Source organism: Bubalus bubalis, chromosome 14 (genome assembly GCF_019923935.1).
Source record: "Bubalus bubalis isolate 160015118507 breed Murrah chromosome 14, NDDB_SH_1, whole genome shotgun sequence".
NCBI classification, from domain to species: domain Eukaryota; kingdom Metazoa; phylum Chordata; class Mammalia; order Artiodactyla; family Bovidae; genus Bubalus; species Bubalus bubalis.
In genome coordinates this window covers 5,464,774-5,489,803 of record NC_059170.1, presented here as the reverse complement: position 1 = coordinate 5,489,803, position 25,030 = coordinate 5,464,774, and the positions used below count along the sequence as shown (strand labels likewise).

The 25,030-nt window shown below is 47.6% G+C and overlaps 1 protein-coding gene and 1 non-coding gene across 2 annotated transcripts; both read left to right on the top strand.

Annotated features, from left to right (window-relative positions):
- Positions 1-10,256: 10,256 nt before the first annotated feature.
- RNF114 (ring finger protein 114) lies at positions 10,257-24,331 on the top strand. The gene is made up of 6 exons (XM_006048334.3): positions 10,257-10,999; positions 14,996-15,146; positions 16,917-17,023; positions 17,338-17,452; positions 21,061-21,168; positions 22,518-24,331. Exons 1-6 carry the CDS (start codon positions 10,854-10,856, stop codon positions 22,581-22,583), a joined length of 693 nt encoding a protein of 230 aa, XP_006048396.1. The 5' UTR covers positions 10,257-10,853; the 3' UTR covers positions 22,584-24,331.
- Positions 19,438-19,569, top strand: LOC112578934. The gene has a single exon (XR_003103375.2). It is a non-coding gene; the product is annotated as a small nucleolar RNA SNORA70 (small nucleolar RNA).
- Positions 24,332-25,030: the final 699 nt, after the last annotated feature.

The window sequence follows — 25,030 nt, the reverse complement described above, 5'->3', positions numbered from 1 at the left end:
AAGGGAGGCCAGGCCGCGGCTGCGCGCTGGGCCAGGGAGAGGCCGACGCTTGCCGGAGGCGGAGAAGAAGCCGGAGGCAGAAGGGTGAGCGAGAAGCGGCGGCGTCTCGCTTCGGAGCCTAAAGGCCCGCCGCCGCCGGGCTGGGGCGGGACCCGGAAATAAACGGGCCGGAAGTGACGCATCCCTCGGTCCCAGGATGGCGGCTGGCCGGGTTGTCATGGGAACCTGGCTGGAGCCCAGAGGTGGTAACTTGGATCTGTGAGCTCGGATGGAGAGATTCGCGGCTTCCACTTCCCGGTCTTCCCCATTATCCATGCGATCTGACCATGAGCTCTCGACCGCGCCTGAGAAGAAGCTGACAGTTGGATCCCTCACCCCCATTTTACAGGTAGAAATACCAAGGCTTAAAAAAGCAAATAAGATGCCCAGTGTCACGTGAGACTGAATCCAGCCTTGAGGGGAATGGCGATGTTACAGGCTGTATCTAAGAGCGAGGGTTCCCGTTTTGCCTTACCACTTACTAGCAACATAACCTTGGAATAGTTACTTAACTTCTCTGAGCCTCGGCTTTTTCACCTATAAATGCAATAATAATATACCGCCCCCTGGGATTCAAGTGAGTATGGAAGCCACTTACTAAAGTTATTAAAGTAGTTGCATTCAGTTCAGTTGCTCAGTCGTGTCCGACTCTTTGCGACCCCATGGACTGCAGTAGGTCAGAGTTCTCTGTCCTTCACTATCTCCTGGAGTTTGCTCAAATTCATGTCTATTGAGTCGGTGATATCATCTAACCATCTCATCCTCTGTCCTCTCCTTCTTCAATCCTTTCTTCTCCGCCTTCAATCTTTCCCAGCATCAGGGTCTTTTCCAGTGAGTCAGTTCTTCGCATCAGGTGGCCAAAGTTTGGAGCTTCAGTTTCAGCATCAGTCCTTCCAGTGAACATTCAGGTCTGGTTTCCTTTAGGATGGACTGGTTGGATCTCCTTACCAGTCCAAGGGACTCTCAAGAGTCTTCTCCAACACCGCAGTAGTTGCATTAGTGTAATAATCTAAATACACTGTTTTAAAAATCTGGTTAAGTTGGTAATTCCTTGGTGGTCCAGTGTTTAGGTCTCCATGCTTTCTGCTGAGCGACTGCGTCCAATGCCTGGTAAGGTACTTAAGATCCTGCAAGCTGCATGGCACAGCCAAAAAATAAATAAATAAATAATAAAATATAAAATAAAATTTGGGTACGTCAAAGGAAATGACTTTTCTCAGCCCTCAACTTCCCTGAATGGAAACCAGCATTGAGGAAGACCAAGCCAAATACTGTCTCCTTGATTTGTCACTTCACCAGACTCCTGCAGTGTAGACTACACTGGCGTCAATTCTGGTGGCTGGTCACACTTCACTCCATGGATTTGTCTTCCACCCATCACGTTGATGGTTTTCCTAGAGGTGGCTGGTGGTAAAGAACCCACCTACCAGTGCAGTGAGACTTAGGAGACTCGGATTTGATCCCTGGGTCGGGAAGATCCCTTGGAAGAGGAAATGGCATCCACTCAGTATTCTTGCCTGGAGAATCCCATGGACGGAGGAGCCTGGTGGGCTACAACCCATAGAGTTGCAAGGAATCAGACAGATGAAGCTACTTAGCATACACACACACACACCATGTTAACTGTGAACTTTGCTTTTGTGGTTCATCACTCACTGAACCCTTGGTGCTTGCAAAGTGTCCAGCACATACTCAAGACTTTGTTGAACACATTTACCATTGAACCACTCATTCTATCTCTCTAACTCACCCCAGATATTTATTGAAGACTCAGGGCCCACAACATGCCAAATTCTCTTTCTCTAACATGGTCTTGGCTCTCTGTACCTACCATATTCTTCGACCACTTTGGCCTCTGTGCCTGTATATGCTGTTCACCGGGTATGAATGTTCTTCCTTTCTTCCCTCCTTGTTTTCTTGACTTCCAGCCCCAACTGAGTCCTCATGTCCTTTTTGAAGCTTTCTCTGATCTCTCCAGGCAAAGACCCACCTTCCCCTGGTTTCCCACCCCACAACATCTTTCATAATTAAAAAAGTTAAAAAAAAAGTAAAAAAAAGTTTCGGCCATGACATGTGCCACGTGGGATCTTAGTTCCCAACCAGGGATAGAACCCTTGCCCTCTGCATTGGAAGTGTAGAGTCTTAGCCACTGGATTGCCAGAGATATCCCCTGTCTTTCTTAATATCTGTGTTTCCCATGAGCTCTGCACATGTCTGATCAGGAGCTGTCCAACAGGTGTTGCTTGAGTGCAAGATTCCCTCTCTAGGTCTTGGTGTCCCCAGCTAAAGTCAGTGGGTCTTGTCTCAGGAGTCAGTGACATGGTGCCTGGAGAGCATTTGGAGAACCTGCTATTCAAAGAGTAGCAATTACTGTATTTATCTGTTGCTGTCTGAGCATCGCTTTAGATCTTTGTGTACTTCTGCTGTTACCAGCTCATGTTTAAGCTCCTGTCTTAATCACTCCTAAGGTGATGGTGTTTATAGGAATTCCAGCTGAGAAAAACTGTCCCATCCAAACTCGGCCTTTGCAACAACTCAAAACTGTACTTTGGAAACCATTACAAGAGTGCATGAGGCTGTTAATAAGTCCCTTCCAGCTCTGTGGTTTTGTGACAGCCAAAAAGAAAACAAAAGTTTTAAGAAGGCTTTACTGGTAGGAAACCCTTGTCACTGATTCTCGGTGACATTTTGTATCAGAAAAATACCAAAATCTCTGAAGGGAGACATTTCTCATCTTGAAAACAGGGCTGGAGGCCTGAGATTTTTCTGCTTGGTGACGTGTAATCGCAGGAGCATCCTTTGCAGATTTTATTACATAATGGTTAGCAGATTATGTAACAGTCATGTGACAGTGATCAGGCACCTCTACGTTCTAAAAGCCAGCAACATGAACCATCTACCTACTTCTTTCTATTTTTTAGCGTATTTTTTTAAATCACAAAAGTGCTGTATGAATTCTAATGACATAGGCATGTGTAGAACAAAAAATGAAAAAGAAAAGCAAGCCTATGACCCACCACTTTGATTTCCTGGAATCTACCAGAGAAAAAGCAGAAGTGCACAAAAAGACCTGTTGCATTATTGTTTGTAATGCAAAAACAAAACCCAGAAACTTTCTAAATGCCCATCAATAGGGAAATGGTGTAGCCATACTAATGACTACTATCTATCACTTTAAAAGGATGATGTAACCCTATATAACTCTGCAAGATATATTTTGGAAGGAAAAAAGAGAGCAATACCCTGAAATGGAAAACACAACATCAACCAACACTATATATATTTTCTAAGGGTGCAAATGTATGAAGCCAACTGGGGACAATAATGCAAATAGAGATCATGTTTTTCAAATCAGTCTACAAATACAAATTATATGATTTTTATTAATATCCTTCTCCCCTAGAAGTCAGTTAACTCTCTGAGGACAAAACTACTATGTCTGTTTTGCTTACAATTATATTACTACTCCATGCCACGCTGCACCCATCAGAGAGGTCAACAGCAATTGTTTTTAACCAAAATTTTCATCGAATGCCTACAATATGCCAGGACTTATGTTAGATTTAAGGACATAGACAGACCCAAGAAAGACAGATACAGTGCTTGCCCTCAAAGAGTGTACCGTCTCCTTACCAGAAAGAGAAGATTAATACGTTAGGAGTAAAGAAAGAAAGAAGGTGAACTTGCTCAGTTGTGTCCGACTCTTTGCGACCCCATGGACTATATATAGCCTACCATGCTCCTCTGTCCATGGGATTTTCCAGGCAAGAGTCCTGGAGTGGCATTTCTGAACTGAAAACCAATGATTCAGGACAGAAGGTGATGAATGTTGTGAGAAGGACAAAGAGCTTAGAGAATGGAGAAGTGACGTCTGAGATGGCACACTGGTGACAGCCCCAAGGAGGAGGTGGCATTGGCGTGGGCTCTGGACATGTAAGGGTATCCAGCTTTCCTTCCAGCTGGAGCGAAGAAAGCAGTCAAAAGTGAGGACTGGGTACTGAAACTCCACTGCCTACAAGTATACACAGTGGGTGTAACTAGCTTCTAGGGTACTACCGTCTCATACTACGTAGCGCCAGAAGTTAGAAGAACCATAATACAACCAAGTACCTGGCCTGCAATAGGCATGCAATAAATACTTCAGTGAGAAAACAAATGTTGAACCCCTACCATCTGCCAGCTGATTATCGCCAGTTTCCCAGCTGATCATGATCAGGCATTCAGGTTTCTGAAGAGAAGCTAGAGGTCCAGCTTTCTAAGTGAAATTTCTCAATTATAAACACCGTATGTAAACATACTTCCTAGGGACTTCCCTGGTGGGCCAGTGGTTAAGAACAGAATCTGCCTGCCAGTGCAGGGAACACGGGGTCCGATCCCTGGTATGGGAGGATTCCACGTGGCACGGGGCAACTGAGCCCATTCGCCACAACTGCTGAAGCTTGCACGCCCTAGGGCCTGTGCTCCACAACAAGAAACCACAGCAGGCAGAAGCTTGAGGATCGCCGTTAGAGAGTAGCCCCCACTTGCCGTAACTAGAGAAAGCCCACACAACAATGAAGACCCATCACGGTCAAAAATATTTAAATTTATTTAGAAAAAAAAAAATATATATATATATATACACTTCCTGGTTCTGCCAACAAAGGGAGCCTATGAGAAATGACACCACTGTAAAAAAAAAAAAAAGGAATTCCCTGGAGTGTGACTGGTTAGGACTCCGTGCTTCCACTGCAGGAGCGCAGGTCTGATCCCTGGTCAGGGAATTAAGATCCTGCATGCCACGTGGTGCAGCCAAAAAGAAATCAAACAAAAGGTGGAAACAACCCAAGTGAAAGCAAGCGTTAGTCGCTAAGTGTGTCTGACTCTTTGCAACCACGTGGACTGTAGCCTGCCAGGCTCCTCTGTCCATGGAATTCTCCAGGCAAGAATACTGGAGTGGGTAGCCATTTCCTTCACCAGGGGATCTTCCTGACCCAGGATCGAACCCGGTTTCCCACATTGCTGGCAGATTCTTTACAGTCTGAGCCACTAGGGAGGCCCCAAGTGCCTTTCAACGTATGAGTGGATATACAAAATGTGGTATTTCCACACAATGGAATATTATTCAGCCATTAAAAAGGAATGAAGTTCTGATGAATGCTACATCATGAATTAACCTTGAAAACATTGTGCTAAGTGAAAAAAGCAAGTCACAAAAGGACAAACACTGTGTGATTCCACTTAGCAGAAATGCCTATTATAGGCAAATTCAAAGAGACAGAAAGTAGACTAGACATCCCCAGGGGCAACCATAATATCCATTTTCCAGTTACAGTCATCATCAGATCTTGCTAGATTGACGTTGTTTGTGCTTCATTACATGGCTTGATAGAATACAAATTGAAAAATGCTGTGCAAAAGCGGTGAGCTGGTGAAGTGACTAATGAACAGCAATATTCTGGGAGCAGCCTTTTTATGTGGTCATCCTCCTGTGTCTTTCCTTTTCATAGCTGAATCATTCACTGCCCCAATTCCATCACCTCTCAGGACACCTAACACAAAGAAGTTATTGGTTAAATAGACATTTACATGCCAGTGTCACTCAGGTTAAAAGTCCTTGCAATCCAAGACTGTGTTCTTTTTTTTTTCCAGTATTTTTTTCCTTTTTGGTTTTTACTTCCATCCTAAGTTGTTGCTGTTCAGTTGCTCAGTCACGTCTGACTCTCTGCGACCCCATGGACTGCAGTGTGTCAGAGTTCCCTGTCCTTCACTGTCTCCTGGAGTTTGCTCAGATGCATGGCCATTGAGTTGGTGATGCCATCCAACCATCTCATCCTCTGTCATCTCCTTCTCTTCCTGCCTTCAATGTTTCCCAGCATCAGGGTCTTTTTCAATGAGTCAGTTCTTCGCATCAGATGGCCAAAGTACTGGAGCTTCAGCTTCAGCATCAGTCCTTCCACTGAATATTCAGGGTCGATTTCCTTTAGGATTGACTGCTTTGATCTCCTTGCAGTTCAAGGGACTCTCAGGAGTCTTCTCCAGCACCTCAGTTCAAAAGCATCAATTCTTTGGTGCTCAGCCTTCTTTATGGTCCACCTCTCACATCCATACATAACTACTGGAAACACTATAGTTTTGACTAGACAGACCTTTGTAGCAAAGTGATGTCTCTGCTTTTTAATACTCTATCTAGGTTTGTCATAGCTTTTCTTCCAAGGAGCAAGCATTTTAAAATTTCATGGCTGCAGTCACCATCTGCAGTGATTTTGGAGCCCAAGAAAATAAAGTCTGTCACTGTTTCCATTTTTTCCCCCATCTATTTGCCACGAGTAAGCTATAAGGGCGGAGAAGGCAATGGCACCCCACGCCAGTACTCTTGCCTGGAAAATCCCATGGACGGAGGGGCCTGGTAGGCTGCAGTCCATGGGGTCACTAGGAGTCAGACGTGACTGAGCGACTTCACTTTCACTTTTCACTTTCATGCATCGGAGAAGGAAATGGCAACCCACTCCAGTGTTCTTGCCTGGAGAATCCCAGGGATGGGGGAGCCTGGTGGGCTGCCGTCTATGGGGTCGCACAGAGTCGGACACGACTGAAGCGACTTAGCAGCAGCAGCAAGCTATAAGGGATAGGGGTAGTCAACATTTAAGCAACTGGGAAGATTTAAGAACAAGGGAAGCCTTGTTCCACCTAGTTGGGCCAGGTGCGGCGAGACTGTGAGATACTCGTTTGCCCCCTAGTGGTGCAGGTGGGAATTCCTACAACTTTCTATTAGCAATTAGGCAGTCTTGAAGAACTGCTGACATTGAGATGAAATTATCTACCCATAAGTGAAAGTGAAGTCACTCAGTCGTGTCCAACTCTTTGTGACCCCATGGACTGTAGCATACCAGGCTCCTCAGTCCGTGGAATTTTCCAGGCAAGAGTATTGGAGTGGGTTGCCATTTCTTTCTCCAGGGGATCTTCCCAACCCAGGGATTGAACCCAGGTCTCCCGCATTGCAGGCAGATGCTTTACCGTCTGTCCCACCAGGGAAGCCCAGATTAATAAATGTAGAAATGCATAATGGTGTAAATTCTACCTACTTTAGATAAGCATAGTAATAAATACATTTTATATGTGACCTGAGGTTGAGAGATAAGACTCTGAGGGTTACTTGATTGAGGTCTAGGAACCATCTGTACTGGAGAAGGCAATGGCACCCCACTCCAGTACTCCTGCCTGGAAAATCCCATGGATGGAGGAGCCTGGTAGGCTGCAGTCCATGGGGTCGCTGACGGTCGGACACGACTGAGCGACTTCACTTTCACTTTTCACTTTAATGCATTGGAGAAGGAAATGGCAACCCACTCCAGTGTTCTTGTCTGGAGAATCCCAGGGACGGGGGCACCTGGTGGGCTGCTGTCTATGGGGTCACACAGAGTCGGACACGACTGAAGTGACTTAGCACCAGCAGCAACCATCTGTACTAGATTCTCAGCTGGCTCAGTGGTAAAGAAGCCGCCTGCCAATGTAGGAGACACAAGAGACACGGGTTTGATCCCTGGGTCAGGAAGATCCCCTGGAGTAGGAAAATGATAACATATTCTAATATTCTTGCCTGGAAAATCCCATGGACAGAGGAGCCTGGTGGACTACAGTCCATGGGGTCCCGAAGAGTCGGACACGAGTGAGCAACAACAACAGAAACATTGACTGGGGCGGGGTGTGGGGTGTAATGTAGGTTAATGGCTCGCAAAGTGCAGCCCCGACCAGCAGCACGTGCACCAGCTGGAGAAAACGTTAGAAAGGCAGATCCCGGGGCCACGCTCTAGATTTACTGACCGGCTGAATTCGAAACTCTGGGCGGCTGCCCCCCAGCAACTCTTATTTTCAGAATCCCCGCCAGGTGACTCCGATGCATACTAGACTTTGAGAGTGACTGGCAGTCCTTTTTGGTTGTTTTTTACTTTAAAAAATTTTTAGCCCCACCCTCGGCATATGGGCCTTTAGTTCCCCTTGGTCCCGCTGCGTTGGAAGTTTAGCCACTGGATTGCCGGGGAAAATCCTGAGTCCTGTGTTCCATCTGTGTTAAAAGGTGATTTAATACCTCTGTGCATTGATTTGCATGATTGTAAAATGCAAATTGGCTTCCCAGATAGCTTAGTGGTCAAGAATTCCCCTGCTGCGGCAGGAGACACAGGAGACGCTGGTTCTATGCCTGGGTCAGGAAGATTCCCTGAAGGAGGAAATGGCAACCCACTCCAGTATTCTTGCCTGGGAATACCATGGACAGAGGAGCCTGGTAGGCTACAGTCCATGGGGTGTCAGAGTTGGACGAGACTAAGCACACACAAAAAACGCAAACAGTAGAACCTGTCATAGCTTGCTGTGAGAATTCATGTAAAGTGCTTAGTATAATAAGCATCCCAAAGTTCACTATTAATATACTATTATTTCAGTCCTGTCCTCTTCTCTTTCATTGCTGTAGTTCAGTCACTCAGTCGTATCCGACTCTCTACGACCCCATGGACTGCAGACACCAGGCTTCCCTGTACTTCGCTACCTCCCGGAGCTTGCTCAAATTCATGTCCATTGAGTCGGTGATGCCATCCAACCATCTCATCCCCGGTCGCCCCCTTCTCCTCCTGTCTTCAACCTTTCCCAGCATCAGAGGCTTTTCCAATGAGTCAGCTCTTCACATCAGGTGGCCAAAGTATTGGAGCTTCAGCTTCAGCATCAGTCCTTCCACTGAATATTCAGGGTCGATTTCCTTCAGGATTGACTGGTTTGATCTCCTTGCTGTCCAAGGAACTCTCAAGAGTCTTCTCCAGCACCACAGTTTGAAAGCATCAATACTTTGGCCACTCAGCCTTCTTTATGGTCCAACTCTCACATCCATACATGACTACTGGAAAAACCATAGCTTTTACTATACAGACCTTTGTCAGCAAAATAATGTCTCTGCTTTTTAATACTCTGTCTAGTTTTGTAATAGCTTTTCCTCCAAGGAGTAAGCATCTTTTAAGTTCATGGCTGCAGTCACTGTCCTCAGTGATCTTGGAGCCCAGGAAAATAAGGTCTGTCACTGTTTCCATTTTTCCCCTTTTTGCCATGAAGTGATGGGACCAGATGCTACGATCTTCATTTTTTGAATGTGGAGTTTTAAGCTAGCTTTTTCACTCTCCTCTTTCACCTTCATCAGGAGATTCTTTAGTTCCTCTTTGCTTTCTGCCATTAGGGTGGTGTCATCTGCATATCTGAGGTTATTGCTATTTCTCCTGGCAATATTGATTCTAGCTTGTGCTTCATCCAGCCCAGCATTTCACATGATGTACTCTGCATATGTTAAATAAGCAGAGTAACAATATACAGCCTGGACGTGCTCCTTTCCCAGCTTTGAACCAGTCCATTGTTTCATACCCAGCTCTAACTCTACAGGTTTCTCAAGAGGCAGGTAAGGTATGTATGAGTTCGTGGAAAGTTCATTTCAAGAGCTCAAACTGGAGGCGCTCAGTGGATTTGAAGCCCAAGTCTGGGACTCCCCTGCCCTCAGCACCCTCCCTGCTCACAGCACAGGGTCTGGCGGCAGTTACAAGGCCAAAACAAAAGCTTATAAATACCTACAACACATCTCTGCCCCCACAGAAGCACCCCCATTCCTGAAGGGGAGACAGAGCACTTGTGGGCTGGGGAGATGTCAGATGCACAGTGCCTGACATCGAAACAAGAAAAAGAAATGGTGAAATGGAAGCATGGGCTCTCTTGGGCTGCTGCCTACACACCAAGTTACTGGTTAGTGAAAAGATGGCCCACATGGCTAGTTAAAAATAATCTGCCTGCTGCCAGCAGGTCAAGCAGAATCAATCCAGAGGACTGGGGATGGGCCAGATGAGGCGCAAATTTGCATTCAGTTAACCTGGTTTAGCAAACTGATTTATTTGTCTTGTGCAGACTCCTTACTGTGAGGCCTCTGTGGCCTTACAGGGTAGAGTTTAATTGATCATTGACTTTTCCTGGTTAAGAAAACCGCATAGACCTGTTAGTAAAGCCGGTCTTTAAAAAAAAAAAAAGTAGCTTCTGTTATAACGGGCTGTATATGAGAGCCAACTGGGTACAGTGGGAAGTAAAGGAAGATGAGATTCAAAACGTCTGGGTTCTAAGCCTGCTTCTTTCAAGCTTGAGGTTTAGTCTATCTCTTCAAACCCCAGGTTCCCCATCTTCTACGGAGCTGGAGTTGGACCCCATGGCCAGGAGGCACGTGAAGACAATACTAAATAATTTTATTACTTCTGCTTTCCCTAGGAAGTCTCAATGTGGTGATAGCCTGTCTTCAACACCTCTGTAATCATGCTCAATCTCTCTTTCCTGCATCAACAGTATCCGGCACGAATTCGTAAGACTATACTGTTTCTATTGTATTTGTTCCCCGTGCCTTGTGGAAATACGTGGTGTTGATTTTCTATTTGTAGTGATATCAAGTGATATCAAATCTCTGTAAAATTTGTTTGCTGAAAGTCGACTGAAGAGAAAGATTAAGGAATAGTCATGGGATTTTCCAGGCAAGAGTACTGGAGTGGGTTGCCATTGCCTTCTCCGAAGTAATAGTAACAACCATTTAAATTTTGGGCAAAAGTGGCTGAAGCACAAACCCTCCTCCACTCATACCAGTCTCTGAATCCGGATCTGCACTTTTCCCTAGCGTCCGAGGGGCCGGGAGGCGTGGCCCGCCCGCTGGCCCCGCCCCCAACCCGACACACGTTCCATAAGCCACGCCCCGAGCGCCCCTCACCGCTCTCGCTCCGCCCCTCGGCCTCCTCCCCGGCCGCTGAGGCGCGGCGCTCCGCGGCGGCAAGATGGCGGCGCAGGCGCAGGCCCCGGCCCGTGAGGGTGGTGCGCAGCTGGCAGGACCCGCGGCGGAGGCCGACCCCCTGGGCCGCTTCACGTGTCCCGTGTGCCTGGAGGTGTACGAGAAGCCGGTGCAGGTGCCCTGCGGACACGTGTAAGTGGCGGGTTGGGGCCCGATCGGGGTGGTGGTAGGCAGGGGGTTCTCCTGACTGGGAGGAAAATGGAGCTGAGGGAGTGAGGCCCCAGCAGGAAGGGTCTCCGGGCGGGAGCGGGAGGCCTGGCCTCGAGGCGCGTCCCCGCGGGGCTCCCGGGGGCCCGTGGACGTCGGCGGGGCGCTCTTCTCTTCCGCCCCGCTTCCTCCCCAGCGTCCGGCCCTTCCGTCGAGTCCGCTGCGTCCCGGGCCCCCTCCGACGCTCCATGGCGGAGTGGCCGCCGGCTGGGGGCGTGGGGCCCGAGGCCCGCGGGTCCCCGTGAGTGGGCTGCCCGTGGCCCCTCAGCTAGGCCGTGTCCTGTGTCCCGCTCTGCCCGGCAGTTCCAGTGTGCTCTGAAGTTGGGGAAACGCTCAACTGGACCAAAAGGACGAAAGGGGGGTCCTGAAGGAGCCCTGACCCGTCTGCCCTTCACGGGAAGGGGTCGGGAGCTGGCAGGTGGCGGTGGTCCGCATTCCCACAGGCGTACGGGCCGTGTTGCGCTGTGTTTGAAATTCAGAGCCTCCATGCTGCTAACAGGCTGCTTGTGAGGACGAAAGGAGCTTGTGTGAGAATGTGCAGTGACAGGCTCTGGGGTGGGCTTTGAGGCCGGCCACATTTGAACGGAAGCCTTGCTCCATCAGACCCGCAAAACGGCTGAGTGGAAAGAAGTGGACCAAGTGTGGCTGCCCGCCTCCTGCTGCTGGGGCTTGATTTTGCTCTGTGGCCTCCCCCAGCGCTTATCACCGCGGGCACCGCTTGGGGTTGGTGTTAGGACCCCTCCGTTGGTCAGGAGGCACACAAGGACCTGCTGGGCGGTCTTGTTCCTGAAGCAGTCCTGTGGGGGCAGAGACGTGGCAGCCATTTTGCAGGTGAGGACGCCGAGGCTCCCTCAGGGCCGGCTCACCGTGGTCTGCTCTCCCCCGATGGACCGGGTGTCTGTCTGCCCAGAGAACCGCGGGCGCCTGGTAAGGGCTCCCCAGCCACCCGGCCGCCTTTTTGTTTGTACGCCACGCTCTTTCCAGCTTCAGGCTGTTCCTGCTTGCAGTTCGATTAGCCTGGAAGTCTTCTTGCCCCTTCAGCCCCTCTCCCGTCACCACCCCAAAGCCTTTCCAGACTTCAAGGCCCACTTCTAGTGACAACCTCCCTTGTCACTCACCCATTTCAGTTACCTCCCTGCTTCTCTCCGGGGGACTCCTCCTGCCTTTCAGAGAGTAAAACTTAGGGCTCATGAGGGCAGTGTTTTGTACCTCTTTCTGTCCCAAGTGCCCAGTGTAGTGTTTTGAGCAACTGTCTTCCAATCTTATATTCAACTGCTGCTAAGTTGCTTCAGTCGTGTCCGACTCTGTGCGACCCCAGAGACGGCAGCCCACCATCCTCCCCCATCCTTGGGATTCTCCAGGCAAGAACACTGGAGTAGGTTGCCATTTCCTTCTCCAATGCATGAAAGTGAAAAGTGAAAGTGAAGTCAGTCAGTCGTGTCTGACCCTCAGCGACCCCATGGACTGCAGCCCACCAGGCTCCTCCGTCCATGGGATTTTCCAGGCAGGAGTACTGGAGTGGAGTGCCATTGCCTTCTCCATATATTCAACTAGCTGAAAATATTTGTATACACACTATGTGCCAGATTAGGGAACATCCTAAGAAACAAGGTGATTCTGCCTTCAGAGTTCACAGTCCACTGAATTGATGATAAATAAGTACTAGCAGCGTTCAGACTCTTGTCAGTCAAACTCATTGTCCACTGGGAAGGTATCACAGAGATAAAGCCCGTGTGCGTGGGGCGTGGGGAGTGATCAGGTGAAGGCCACATAAGCTGAGAAACTGGTGAAAGCACAGTCTATGAGAGTTGAAGCGGCCCCTAGGTGGCTTTCAAGTTGAATCCTCTTTTCTGTGAATCAGCTCTCATTAGGTTTACCTAATTTTGGATTACTTGAGTGGAAAGAGGCTTGACCCAGCACAGTTTACCAACTAAAGAGCAGCAAAATTTGAGGTTTCCTTGAGCCAGGTGGACCTTTCCAAGGTCAGAGGTCAAGGGGCAGTACTGATACTCAAACCTTGACTCTTGTCTATACTCGCCATACTAGCTCCACGTGTTCATCAGTTCGATGCTGATTGAAAACAGCTGGCGGGATCTCTGTGAGGGCCCCCACATCTCTCTTAACTCCCACGGAGTGCGTTTTGCTCTGCCTGGTTGGTTGATTTTTGCTAGCTTTTGTGTTTGAAAACAGCATCACTGCAGCTCTAGCCGCACGGGGCGTTGAGTTCTTATAAAACTTTGTTTCAAGCCCTGAATTTTACATCCCTCTCCAGGTTAGTGGAGTACAGCTGGAGACTGGCAGGTGGCTGGGTGCCCAGGACGACTTGTCTAGGGAGAATTATAACAGGAAGGGTGGGGCATCCAGAAGACTGAAAAAGGCCCATCAGTAGGAAATGGAAACTGAAAGCCAGACCAACATTGTTTACTCTCGAAGTCATGTGCGACTCTGCGACCCTATAGACTGTAGCCTGCCAGGCTTCTTCTGTCCATGGGGTTTCCCAGGCAAGAATACTGGAGTGAGGGAGGGAGGGAGGAAAAAAAAAAGAATACTGGAGTGAGTTGCCATTTCCTTCTCTAGGTGATCTTCCCAATCCAGGGATCGAACCTGTGTCTCCTGGATTGGCAGGCAGATTCTTTACACTGAGCCACCAGGGACGCCCGTCCAAGATACAGGGGCCGTTTAAAAGCGGGCTTGTTTGTTAGGCATGACAGGCACAGAGTGGCTTGTGAACATTGATCTCTGAGTCACAGCTAAGAAAAGCAGCATTGACGCCTAGCTGAATGACAAAAGGGAGAAAAATGTTAGAGACAGTAAAAAAACAAAAGAAACGTGCAGATTACCTTTGATTACATATCCAGAGTTCTTCCTGGCAGATTTTGCTATCTTGCCTTAGATCTCTGAGGTTGCAAGTGCAGCTGGGGTACTTTCATGCCTCATTATTCCTTCTTTCTCTGTACCTTATCTCAGCATTACCACCTGTCTAGGCTTCAGATATACAGAAAGTTGGTCATCTTTAACTTTTCTTTTCCAAATTTAGTAAATTGCCAAGTCCTCCTGAATCCATCCCCACATCATTTCCTGAATTCTTTATTGCCTCAGTCAGGCCTTCATGATCTCTTGCCTTCGGCCATCTATTTGGTTTCTTTGCTCATCTGAAAAAAAAAAAAAAATTAAAACTGACGACTCTCTTGTCCATGCTAATCCCAGAATTATTTTTCTAAAACTTGATTTTGGTTTGGTTGATACCTTGCTTTAAGTACCTGAGGCTTATGAGGCAGAGTGGTAAACATGCACAGTGCATGTAAGGAAATGGAAGCCTAGGGCCCTGGAATATTCTTCCCCTCCTCTGCCACTGAACTCTTCTGAGGCGCTCTTGTGTATGCTGTCTGAAGTCTAACCACTGCTGTCTTTCTCGGGTTACAGCTGGCTGCTCTTGACTTTGTGTTTCCATAATGCTTTGCATTCACCTCTGTTGATGGCTGCTCCTGCTTATGGTGCATTTCATACGTGCTAGACACTGTCCTAAGAGTCCACTATATGTAATCCATCCTCCCTAAATTCTAGAGGTAGGTACTGCAGCCTCCACTTCACAGAAGAGAAACTGAAGTTCGGGAAACCCCAGCAAAATCCCTCAGTGGCCAGGGCTAAGGACTGAAGGCTGTGCCATTGCACCTTCTGCCACGTGTCATGGTAGTTCACGTTTATTTCTGTCGTTGGACCTGTGTGTTCTTTGCAAGGAACACTGCCCTCCTTCCCCTACCCTACCGCCACCATTTTTCTTGCCCAGAAGAACTGAATCATGAGCCGGGATCGAGCAATTTTTAATTCATTATCCACTGATGTCATTTTGAAAAGTTTATCCATTTTTGTTGTCTTGTCTCCACGATGCATGACGCAGGTTCTCTGTATGTCTTGTTCTAGCTTTTGCTCTGCATGCCTGCAGGAATGCCTGAAGCCGAAGAAGCCTGTCTGTGGCGTGTGTCGCAGCGCTCTGGCGCCTGGCGTCCGAGCCGTGGAGCTCGAGCGGCAGATTGAGAGCACAGAGACTTCCTGCCACGGCTGCCGTAAAAATGTATGTGGGAGTGGGGCGGAGCAGTCGGCGTCTGTAAGATGGGTAAAACACAGAGCTTGCCGCCTTGTTTCTGAACTTAGAGCGTAGCTGCGTGAGTAGCAGCACGTGTGCATGCTGGCTGGCTGTGGCCGTGGCCGTGCTGTTGCATTTTGGTAACCTGATTGGTTGTGTGGTTTGGTTTTTTTCTTTTAAATAATTGGTTTAGCATATTACATAGCTTAGCTTTGAAAACCATAGAAATCGGTTATCCCAGTTTTTTTTCTGTAAAAGACCCATTTTTCCCAAAGCAGCATACACAAATTTAATTAGAATAAGACAGAGTGATATTTCTCCATTTTTTAAAGTATAAAATGTAGTCAGTGCCTCAAAACTACCTGCTGCAGTGAGTCTGAGGGGAAATTTTGTGATGTATTTCACTACAGATGTAAAACTTGTTCAGCTTTTGGCATTTGGCAAGGAGGGATTCTAGTACAAAGGTCAGTATGAAGACATTTGATGATAGTGTGTCCAGTGTTTGAAATGCATCCGTGTTCTTTTTTTGTATGACCATATTAGAGTCAAGAATATTTATTTTAAAATAATTATAACTGCACAGGAGAAATACTATTGTTTTATTTTCAAAAGCGATATATACAGAATTACTGGGTTTTAAATAATTGTGATTTCATAATTCCAGACAGCACAAAAATATAAATTAATGTAGGCTTGTTCCCCACTCCAGAGATTACCTTTTTAAAAATACTTCCATTTAGAAGGCTGCAAAACATTTCCCCGCTCTCTGAGAAACACAGGTGTGGGTTTTATACAAACATAGATGTAGGATTTTTACAAAATAGGATCCTACTATAATATATATTTCTACAACTTCTTTTCACTTTTGAAAAATTTTTTTCACTCCATGACTTGTCGGACACCCTTGCGTGCCAGTTTCTTTACTTTAACACCTTAGTGTGAGCAGCCATGGACTGGGTGTTCCTTTACCATTTCCTCCTTTCAGAGTGATTTGGCACTACGGGTACACAGTGGCTGTAGTTCTGAATAGAGCTAGTTCCCATCCCCTTTAACTGGGAGCTCTTTGGCAGCTTGAAGTCAAGTTCTTTAGCTGGAGATAAGACAGAAGCATCATGGTAAGCAAGAGCACAAGCACTGAAACATATTTTTCCTTCCAGTTTCTTTTGATTTAGAAACTCAAGATATTGAAGTACAATTTTGTCTTTCTGTCTTGCAAAGACTAGATTTTATTAATGAAGTAGAATTCAGAATCTGGTGTGTTTTTTATTTTTTTGGTAAGAAGTTCATTTATCACAATCTGGTGACAGAATATTATCATTTAACTAGGATTACTGGCCTTTATCCCTTTTATGTAAATCATCACTTTGCTGCACTTATAATGGAATATGGTTCTTGGCATGCTGAAAGTACACTAGTTTTAAGTGCTGGGGTAGAAAACTTCAGACACTTCACTGGGTTTGGAGTGTCTCTGTGGGCAGAGAGCATATCATGAATAAAACAAACCTCTCCAAGAGTGATTTTAGAGTGGAAGCAGATATCCTGGTTTGCTCAAGTAAAACATCAGCCTTGATACTAATAGAAACCCTGCAAAAAAAAGTCAGAGTTTCAGGCCCTTCAGTGGAGCCAGGAGTCTCGTGAGGTTCTTTGCCTCCCCAAGGCGGTGTAGGTCTAGTTTACATCTTGCCTTTGCTTTGGCACTGTGTTGGATTGGGTACAAGATCCCAGCTAACTTGTGGGCTCTGATCCTTCCCACCTAAGTTCTTCCTGTCCAAGATCCGGGCACATGTGGCTACCTGTTCCAAATACCAGAATTACATCATGGAAGGTGTGAAGGCCACCACCAAGGACGCGTCTCATCAGCCAAGGTAAATGGTTCTATGACTCTTCGGTGGATGTCTGTCTTCATGAGTTTTGGAAAGCAAAGGTGTATTTATTAGGCTGACTAAAGCTGGTGTAAGTTTTTGTTTTGGGGTGGTTATGGAAGACTCGCATGTTCACTTCAAATGCGGGCTAGACTGTTACTTTCAAAACATTTGACCTGACTCAGACGTGATCACCAGAATCCCTGTCCTAATGCATTGAGTGAACTTTGCTCCTCTGGGGAGGGGACAGTGGTTGAAATGATGTGGAAAGGTGCTCACAGAGGAGTTTCTTCTTTTTTCCTGCCTTCATCTTCCAGAAGCGTCCCAAACCGGTATACTTTCCCTTGTCCTTACTGTCCGGAGAAGAATTTTGATCAAGAAGGACTTGTGGAACACTGCAAGTTATCCCATAGCACGGACACCAAATCTGTGGTAAGAGAAACTGAGTTTTTTTGTTTTGTGGGTTTTGTTGTTTAAATTCTTACAGGGGAAAAGTCAGACTTTACAAAAAGAGGATTAGTTAATGAACTCTAATGTACCCTTCCCCTGGACTCACAGATTAAGATTTTACCATATTCGCTTAACCGTACTCTGTATACATATTTTGTGCTAGCCATTTGAGAGTAGGTTACAGATACCCTGATCCTTTGCCCCTAAATACTGCAGCACATACCTCCTAGGAAGAAGTATATCTTCTTAGAAAACCACATTTTTTGTGTGTTTTAATTTTCACACTCAGGAATTGTGACATTGATACAAGCTAATACCTGCAATTCACGTTTAAATTTTAACAGTTGAAATGTCCTTCTAGGCAGTTTTCTCCAGCCTGCAGATCCTGGATCTGTGTTATATTTGAATGTTAAGTCCCTTTAGTCCTCAGTTTTTCTTTCTTTCATGACCTTGACGTTTTCTGAAGAGGGTGGGCCACTTGTTTTGTAGCTTGTCCTTCAATTTGGGTTTGTCTGTTTCTTCATGGTTACCTACGCGAATGCTCTGTCCTCTGCGTGCACATCAGGGGAGTCAAGTGACGCCTGTCGCTCCCATTGTTGGTAATGTTAATTTGGATCTTGTCTGCCAAGTTTCTACATAAACTTGCTGTTTTCCATTTGAATAGCTTCTTCATAGTTGGGGAGAAAGAGAATTTAGATGGAAGTATTAGGAAAGTGCTGATCAGTCTTTGACATTTAATTTAAATATCAAGGCTGACATATGGTTTCCTTAAAAAGTTCGAATTTGGCCCCTCTCAGCAGTGTCACCCCATCCTCTTAGTATGATTGACAGACGGGCCTTAATACAACTTTCTCTCTACTTTCATTTCTATTTTCCCATTTATCTTACACCCCAAAGCCAAGTTTTCAGCTGCTGCCTCAAGATGTTTTAGTTACAGTTCTTAATAACTAACTACTGATTGAAAGAGCCAGTGAGCTTAGACACAGAGACAGACAGCCACCGCCACCTGCCGCCACTACCCGTTTCCATTTTAAAGTTAGCCAGGTAAACTCACCTATGTTGCTAATTATGAAAACTAAAACGGATGTTAAATCAAATGACAGAGATACTTTCATTTATTTCCTGCCACCATCTTCCCTGCACTTATTTCTATTACTATTATTATTAGTAATAGTAATAGATAATAGTAGTAATAGAAATGAGTGCATTTCTGGAAGCCTACAAATGGTACCCATGCTAAGTGGATGAAGCTGGTTAATGCAAAACCAGTACTGGAACCTGGTGGTATCCTGGCACTTAAACCAGATCTGTCTTCACGGCATCAGAGGCACCTCTGTGGGCTGCCCATTGGCCTCTGGGTAGTGCTCACTCTGTGGGTGGAAAGTACAGAATTGTGTCACCCAGGGACATTTCTAGCTTTTGACTGGAAGTGTGATCCGCGCATGTCTCCCTTTCTTGCCCCCTTTTGATGCCAGTGGCAGCGCATTCTGCACACTGGAACCGGCGTCGCTGACGTTGGTTTCACGTCAGTACATGTGGATCGGATTCTTTTTTAATGAGCTGCCAGTTTTCCATTACTGGTCTCTGTACCATGATTTAACTGGTCCCTTATTGACAAATGTCAGGGTTACTTCTGACAGTATCTAAAAGTCTAAGGACTGGATATTAATTGCTACTAAAAAATGGTTGTTTGATGGGTGAGATAATAAGTAATATTATAAAGGGAAACACATTTTTAGGACTGTTCTGAAAGAGTTAAGGGTGAATTGTATCTTATTTTTAAATGCTTCATTTATTGCTGAAGAAAGTGTGCCACACTTAAATCTAGGCATTGGGGATAAGGAATAGTTTATTAAATTATTATTTCCTATAGTCCTGAAGTTTTTCATGGTGCGTTTGAAAAGACTGCCATGGATTTTGACATACCTTCGCCTGTATTTTTTATGTCTGTGAAGTAAAGTCTTGAACTGCCGCCAGTTAGGCCAACTGTGCTCCTTTCTTCAAGGCCTGGCGTGCAGTGACCATAGACAGCGCCCTCCCTGGTAGTGTGTGCGCCCTGCCACCTGGATGGGTTGCCCTAAGGGACCTTGGAGACAGGCTTTTTCCACAGACATTCCTGTCTGGCCTCATGCTATTCCCAGTCTAGGCTCCAGACAGGTATGCAGGGTGCCTTTGGAAAGCCCCAGGGCCCAGTGGCCAGGGCCCATGTTGGCCAAGTCATAATGTCCATCGGCACCAAGCTGCTGAACGAGGAGTATGTGATTGAGGCCTTTTCAAGGCCAAGTTCAAGTTCCCCTGGCCACCAGAAGATCCATATCTTCCAAGAAGTAGGGATTTGCTAAGTTTAATGCAGGGAAGCCTGGCGTGCTGCGATTCATGGGGTCACAAAGAGTCGGACACGACTGAGCAACTGAAATGAATGCAGATGAATTTGAAAACCTGGGGGCTGAAAAGTGGGCCCATCCCAGATGGCTCTGGGGTCAGCTTCATCCCTAATCATGGCCCCTGGACAAGGCCTTGTCCCTTCCTCAGTCAAGGCCATCAGTAAATTCTACTTCCTGACCCAAAAAAAAAACAAATTAGTCTTAGATACGGATTAATTTGGTCAAAGGTTAACTATATTCATAATCTTGATAGGTATTGCTAAACTCCTCTATGGTATCTGATACTACAGCTTAATTTTCTCTCCTTTTCCCCCTTCCTTTGGCTTCCTGAAATCCCTCTGATTACTTTGTCTCGTTAAAGCCCTTGCCCCTCCCCATTCTGCCCTCCTTCTGCAGAACTCCGTAATGGTCAGTGTTTGAGCCCTGCCCTTCGGAAGTCTCCCCCTCAGACTCTGGTCCTGACCATGCCCTGCTCCACAGCACCAGCTCTTCCACTCGAGGAGCTGCCCATCATGTCACATTCTTCTCGTGTCAGCCCCCTCTGTCACCGTATCTTCCTTGTAAAGTGAATGGTGACGTGCTATCGCCAATCCAGCCCACTTAGGCCTGGCTCTCCCCCTTTCCACTCCTCTCGGCCTCTCGCCAGGAATTTTCCACTCTAGCCACACTGATTGGCTGTTTGCCATGTACTCTTTGTCTTTCCAATACCTCTGACTCTGCAAAGCCGGAATCAGCCTCTTGTGTGAAGGCTTTTCACCCTCAGCCCCTTCATCTGAACATTTACTTTATAAAAATAGCATGTAAGACTGTGTTACTTCCTTGGGACGTTGCTCACCTGTCATTTCCTTGGTTTTCTTTGTGCTTTTACTATCATTTTGCCCACTGGGTTGGAAGGCTCCATCTGGGCCCCTCCTGGTCTGACAAACTGACCCTGTTCTCTCCTCAGTAGGGGATTAGAAATGGGTGGTATCATGGCTTAAGCCTTTACCCACCACCCACACCCTGCCCTGCCTGTCCATTCGTCAGTAGGAGACTGATGTCTTCCGGGATGTGAATGTGCCCTTGAGGGTGTGACCAGGTGGTGGGCCGGGAGTCAGGAAAGCTGTCCTGGAGCAAAGGTGGCCAGACACAGTCCACAGAGGGCTGGTGTCTGCTCAGGCACCGAGTACCTAAACCATCCCTGACACCATGCTTCTGTGCCGGAAGGTGTGTCCCATATGCGCCTCGATGCCCTGGGGAGACCCCAACTACCGCAGCGCCAACTTCATCGAGCACCTCCAGCGCCGGCACCAGTTCTCCTACGACACCTTCGTGGTGAGTCTGCAGCCTGGGCGCTGATTCCTGACCACCCCACCACCACCACGCGCCCCCCCGCCTCGACCCACCTGCACCCGGCGGACCACACGGCTCCCTCCCTCCCCTCACCCGAGAACTGCGGGCCCGTGGGGGGGTTGTCACTGATGTGATGGGCTCCCTGGAATGACAGCTCTGTGGCGTTTAAGGAAGTGAACTGGCCAGCCATCGAGACTGAGACAGAGTGAGCTTCCTTTTATGTTTTCCAAAATTTTTATCCACCTTGTTTCGTATGTGGCTTCTAGCTGTTACAGAACCTGGTTTGGGATCCTTAAGCTCAGAAGCCCGTGGGTCCAGGCAAGTCATGGACGTGATTGTCCTAGGGAGTTACAAGCTGGACAGTGTATATGACTCATCATGCTGCCAGCAGCTCCAGCTGATGGGGGCGGAGCTGGGCACTGTGTTGCCAGGTTCCTTCCTGCCCCAATACCAAGAAGCTGGAAATGCAGAATTTCATGTGAAGTGTCCCATATTTATTTCTTAAAGTACTTCAGGTCAAATCAAACACACTGGGACTTCCCTGGGAGTCCAGTGGCTAAGACTCCATGCTCCCAATGCAGAGGGCCTGGGTTTGATCCCTGTTCAGGGAACTAGATCCCTCATGCCACAACTGAATGCCATAATGAAGACCCGGTGCAGCCAAATTTTTTTTCAATTTAAAAATTAAAAAAAAAAAAAAAAAAACTAGCCAAACGTGGTCATCAGGTTTACATCCTTCCCCTGGAGCTGAGTGGTTTGAAGGGCACACTATTGTCTTGGCATTACGGTGACAAATCCAGCTAGTTGTCTCAGGTAAGCCTTTTATTTACATATATAGGTGTCAGGTTAGGATTTGAGAGTAGCATTCAGTCTCAATGGCTGTGTTTCAGGACCTAAGATGGAAAGCATGACTCTTTCCTGAGTTGTCCTAAAGAGCAATTTACTCTTGTCCTAATGAGAGTATAAAATTCAGACTTCAAAATTAGCATCTTTTTGTTAAAGATGAATACAGCTGCCAAGACAAGCCCAAGTATGATAGCTTTGCCTTATTGAATCAGAGAGGCTGTTTTCACCCCGGGCACTCCAGCTCTGAGAACCTGCTCTGTGCAGGTGCCTGCCCGTCTGAGGGTGCCGTGAGCATGTTCATGGTCAGGGTGAGGCAGCTGCGGCATGGAAATCAAGCAGCTGCCCAGGGTCAGGCAGCCAGCATCGCAGACCGTGCAGCTGGGCCCTGGCCCTTCTCCAGAGCTCTGCTCAGATGCCCTGCTTCTCCGACCCACAGCGAGTCCCCTTAGCTGCACACAGTTGCTAAGCGTCTGTGTTGTCCGCAGGATTACGACGTGGATGAGGAAGACATGATAAACCAGGTGCTGCAGCGCTCCATCATTGACCAGTGAGCAGGCGCGCCCGGGGCTGCCCCCCAGCCTTGGCTCCGTGTGGAGAACGTGACTCGCCCCCGAGTGTGCAGCAGGCCTGGGAGTGGGCCTGGTGTTAGGGCAGGGTCACTCCGAACAGGGAACGGGCCCGCCTTCCCCCGAGGCTCTGCTCACCTGTGTGTCTCCTGTCTGCTCTCGTCCTGCTCCTCAGCCGCTTTGCGGAGCCTCTGTCCCGTCTCCGGAAGGGCGCCCCGCTGCCCCACCTGTCCGTGCGTCACGCTCGCACCTCCTGTCCTCCTGTCCTGTGTCGATCTCTCGGGTCCTCCAAGCCAGCCAGGACCTTTTCTGGGTCATGAATAGCACAAGTGAGACAAGCGTCTCCTCTCCTTGTCCCCGGGGTGTGTGAGCTCTGGCAATAGGGCGTCTCGTGGGTGATGGAGCTGCTCCCGTGCTGTGCGAGTTCCTGTTTGTTGGTCGTTGGCAGCAGCTGCCGGAAGCTGGAGTTACCTCATGGGAAGCATTTCACAGGTCCTGTTGGAGTGAGTGTTCTGAGCTGAACATGGTCTGATGCTGGAAGTTTTGATGAGTGCTGTTTCCCTCCCATTCCTGCACACCCTTAGGATTAACTGGTTCAACCTTAAATGCCTGCATGGTGCCTTCTTAGGGTAAGGTGTAACCACATATTTTTAGTGAAAAGAAGTGTTTCTGACTTAGGAAACTTAAACTCCATTTATTCCTAACTAAGGAGAAGGGTCAGCTTAAGTGAGGTGGGAGGGCCACAGCTTTGGGTTCTGATTTTTTTCAAACTAACGAGTTACTTTCCAGTGACTTAGTCATGTTTGCCTCTCTGGGAAGCTGCTTACATTCTTGTCCTCGAAGCACAAAGAGGGGCCCTCAGATGAGTAAGAAGTCCTGGGCCCAGGGGGCACTAGTTCTGTCATCTTTTATTTGGCAACTTAGATTAACCTGAGGGTTGCTTTCCTGTTACAGACTTCTTCCTTATAAAACTGGTTTCAACACGTTGATCAGTGTACAAAGACCTGCCTTCTGAGGCGGAGGGGTTAGGGGAAGTCCAGCCTCCCCACCTGCTGTCTTTCTGACAAGACCCGCAGGTCAGGAGGCACAGCACACCTCCTGGGAGCAGTTGGTCATGGAAACTGTCCACCAGAAACTTGCTTTGCTAACAGCTCAAGAAGCTTGAAGTTCACCTTGTTTCACCAATGTTAATAAATAAGGCCATGGGCTGTCTCATCTGGAGGAGCAGAGCCTCTGGTAGACCAGAAGGCCCCCTATCTAGGTTCATTTTTTTCCTGCTAGACCTCCTGTCTGAATAGGGATATTTTTGTTGGTCAGTGGCTGAAGTTTCAGGTGACCCTGGACTCTGGGCCGGACACCACTGCTGGGGCCTCGCCCTCCCTGCCGCTAAGATCGCACGTGCTCAGGAACCGGTAGGGACCGGGTCCTGTGGGGCAAAGTAACTTTCTCTAACATGCTGTCGCTTGGGAGGGCCCGGGTGTCATTACAGCTTCTTCACTGTAATTTCTGGAAAAAGTTCGCTATGACCCGCCTGAATTGAGATCATCTCAGCCTAAGTTTAGAGGGAAATTTAACAAAGCCTCACCTTATGGTCTCACAGTGGTACCAAGAGACGAGTTTCATTGTATTAAGTGCACTTGATGTATTTCTAATAAGATGACTATCCAGAAAGTGACGTTTGTTATGTTCTGGCTTTTAAAGTGAAATATAAATAAAATTCATGATTTATCCAACTGGTACCCTGTAATGCCTGTTATTATTAACCTCAGTTTGCTGAAGCCTGGGTTTGGGGAGCCTCCAGAAGACTGTTGTGCTTTTTAAGGGGAACTTCTTGTCTGTCACGAGTGAGTTCCATCTGGCTCTGATCTCAGCTCTGACTCGTCACCAGCTGGCTTTACCGGGCCTGTCTTCTCTGGAGCTCAAACCCACCTCCCTGCCACCCCTGTCCCCACTGTCCTCCACCACAGACACACGTTTGGGAGCTCCAGTGAGGCAAGAAGTGATCCTGTCCCATGAAACAAGACTTCAGGTGCCTTAGCAACAGCCCTAAAACATCGCAGTAGTGGGTTCCACACGCAAAGATCTGAGGTCATGGGCCTGTCTCGGTTCTGCACTCTGCCTCTGGCTGTGGGACATCTGGAAAGTACTTCCCCTTCTGAGTTAAATAGGTTTATGTAGGATCCTTCGGCATGTGTGGCTTTGCTGATGGCTCAGTTAAAGAAGGTACCTGCAGTACAGGAGACCTGGGTTCCATCCCTTGATCAGGAAGATCCCCTGGAGGAGGGCATGGCAACCCGCTCCAGTATTCTTGCCTGGAGAATCCTGTGGACGAGGAGCCTGGTGAGTTATGGTTCATGGGGTTGCAAAGAGTCAGACACAACTGAGTGACTAACACTTGGACACCTGTGGAAGCCTGGGAGCTCTACTGAACG

What these genes read in the sequence shown, in the direction of transcription:
- RNF114 (XM_006048334.3), top strand. Translation starts at nt 10,854, where the DNA reads ATGGCGGCGCAGGCGCAGGCCCCGGCCCGTGAGGGTGGTGCGCAGCTG. An exon ending in GACGCGTCTCATCAGCCAAG is followed by an intron (nt 17,024 to 17,337) that starts GTAAATGGTTCT and finishes TTCATCTTCCAG; the next exon opens with AAGCGTCCCAAACCGGTATA. An exon ending in GCACGGACACCAAATCTGTG is followed by an intron (nt 17,453 to 21,060) that starts GTAAGAGAAACT and finishes CTGTGCCGGAAG; the next exon opens with GTGTGTCCCATATGCGCCTC.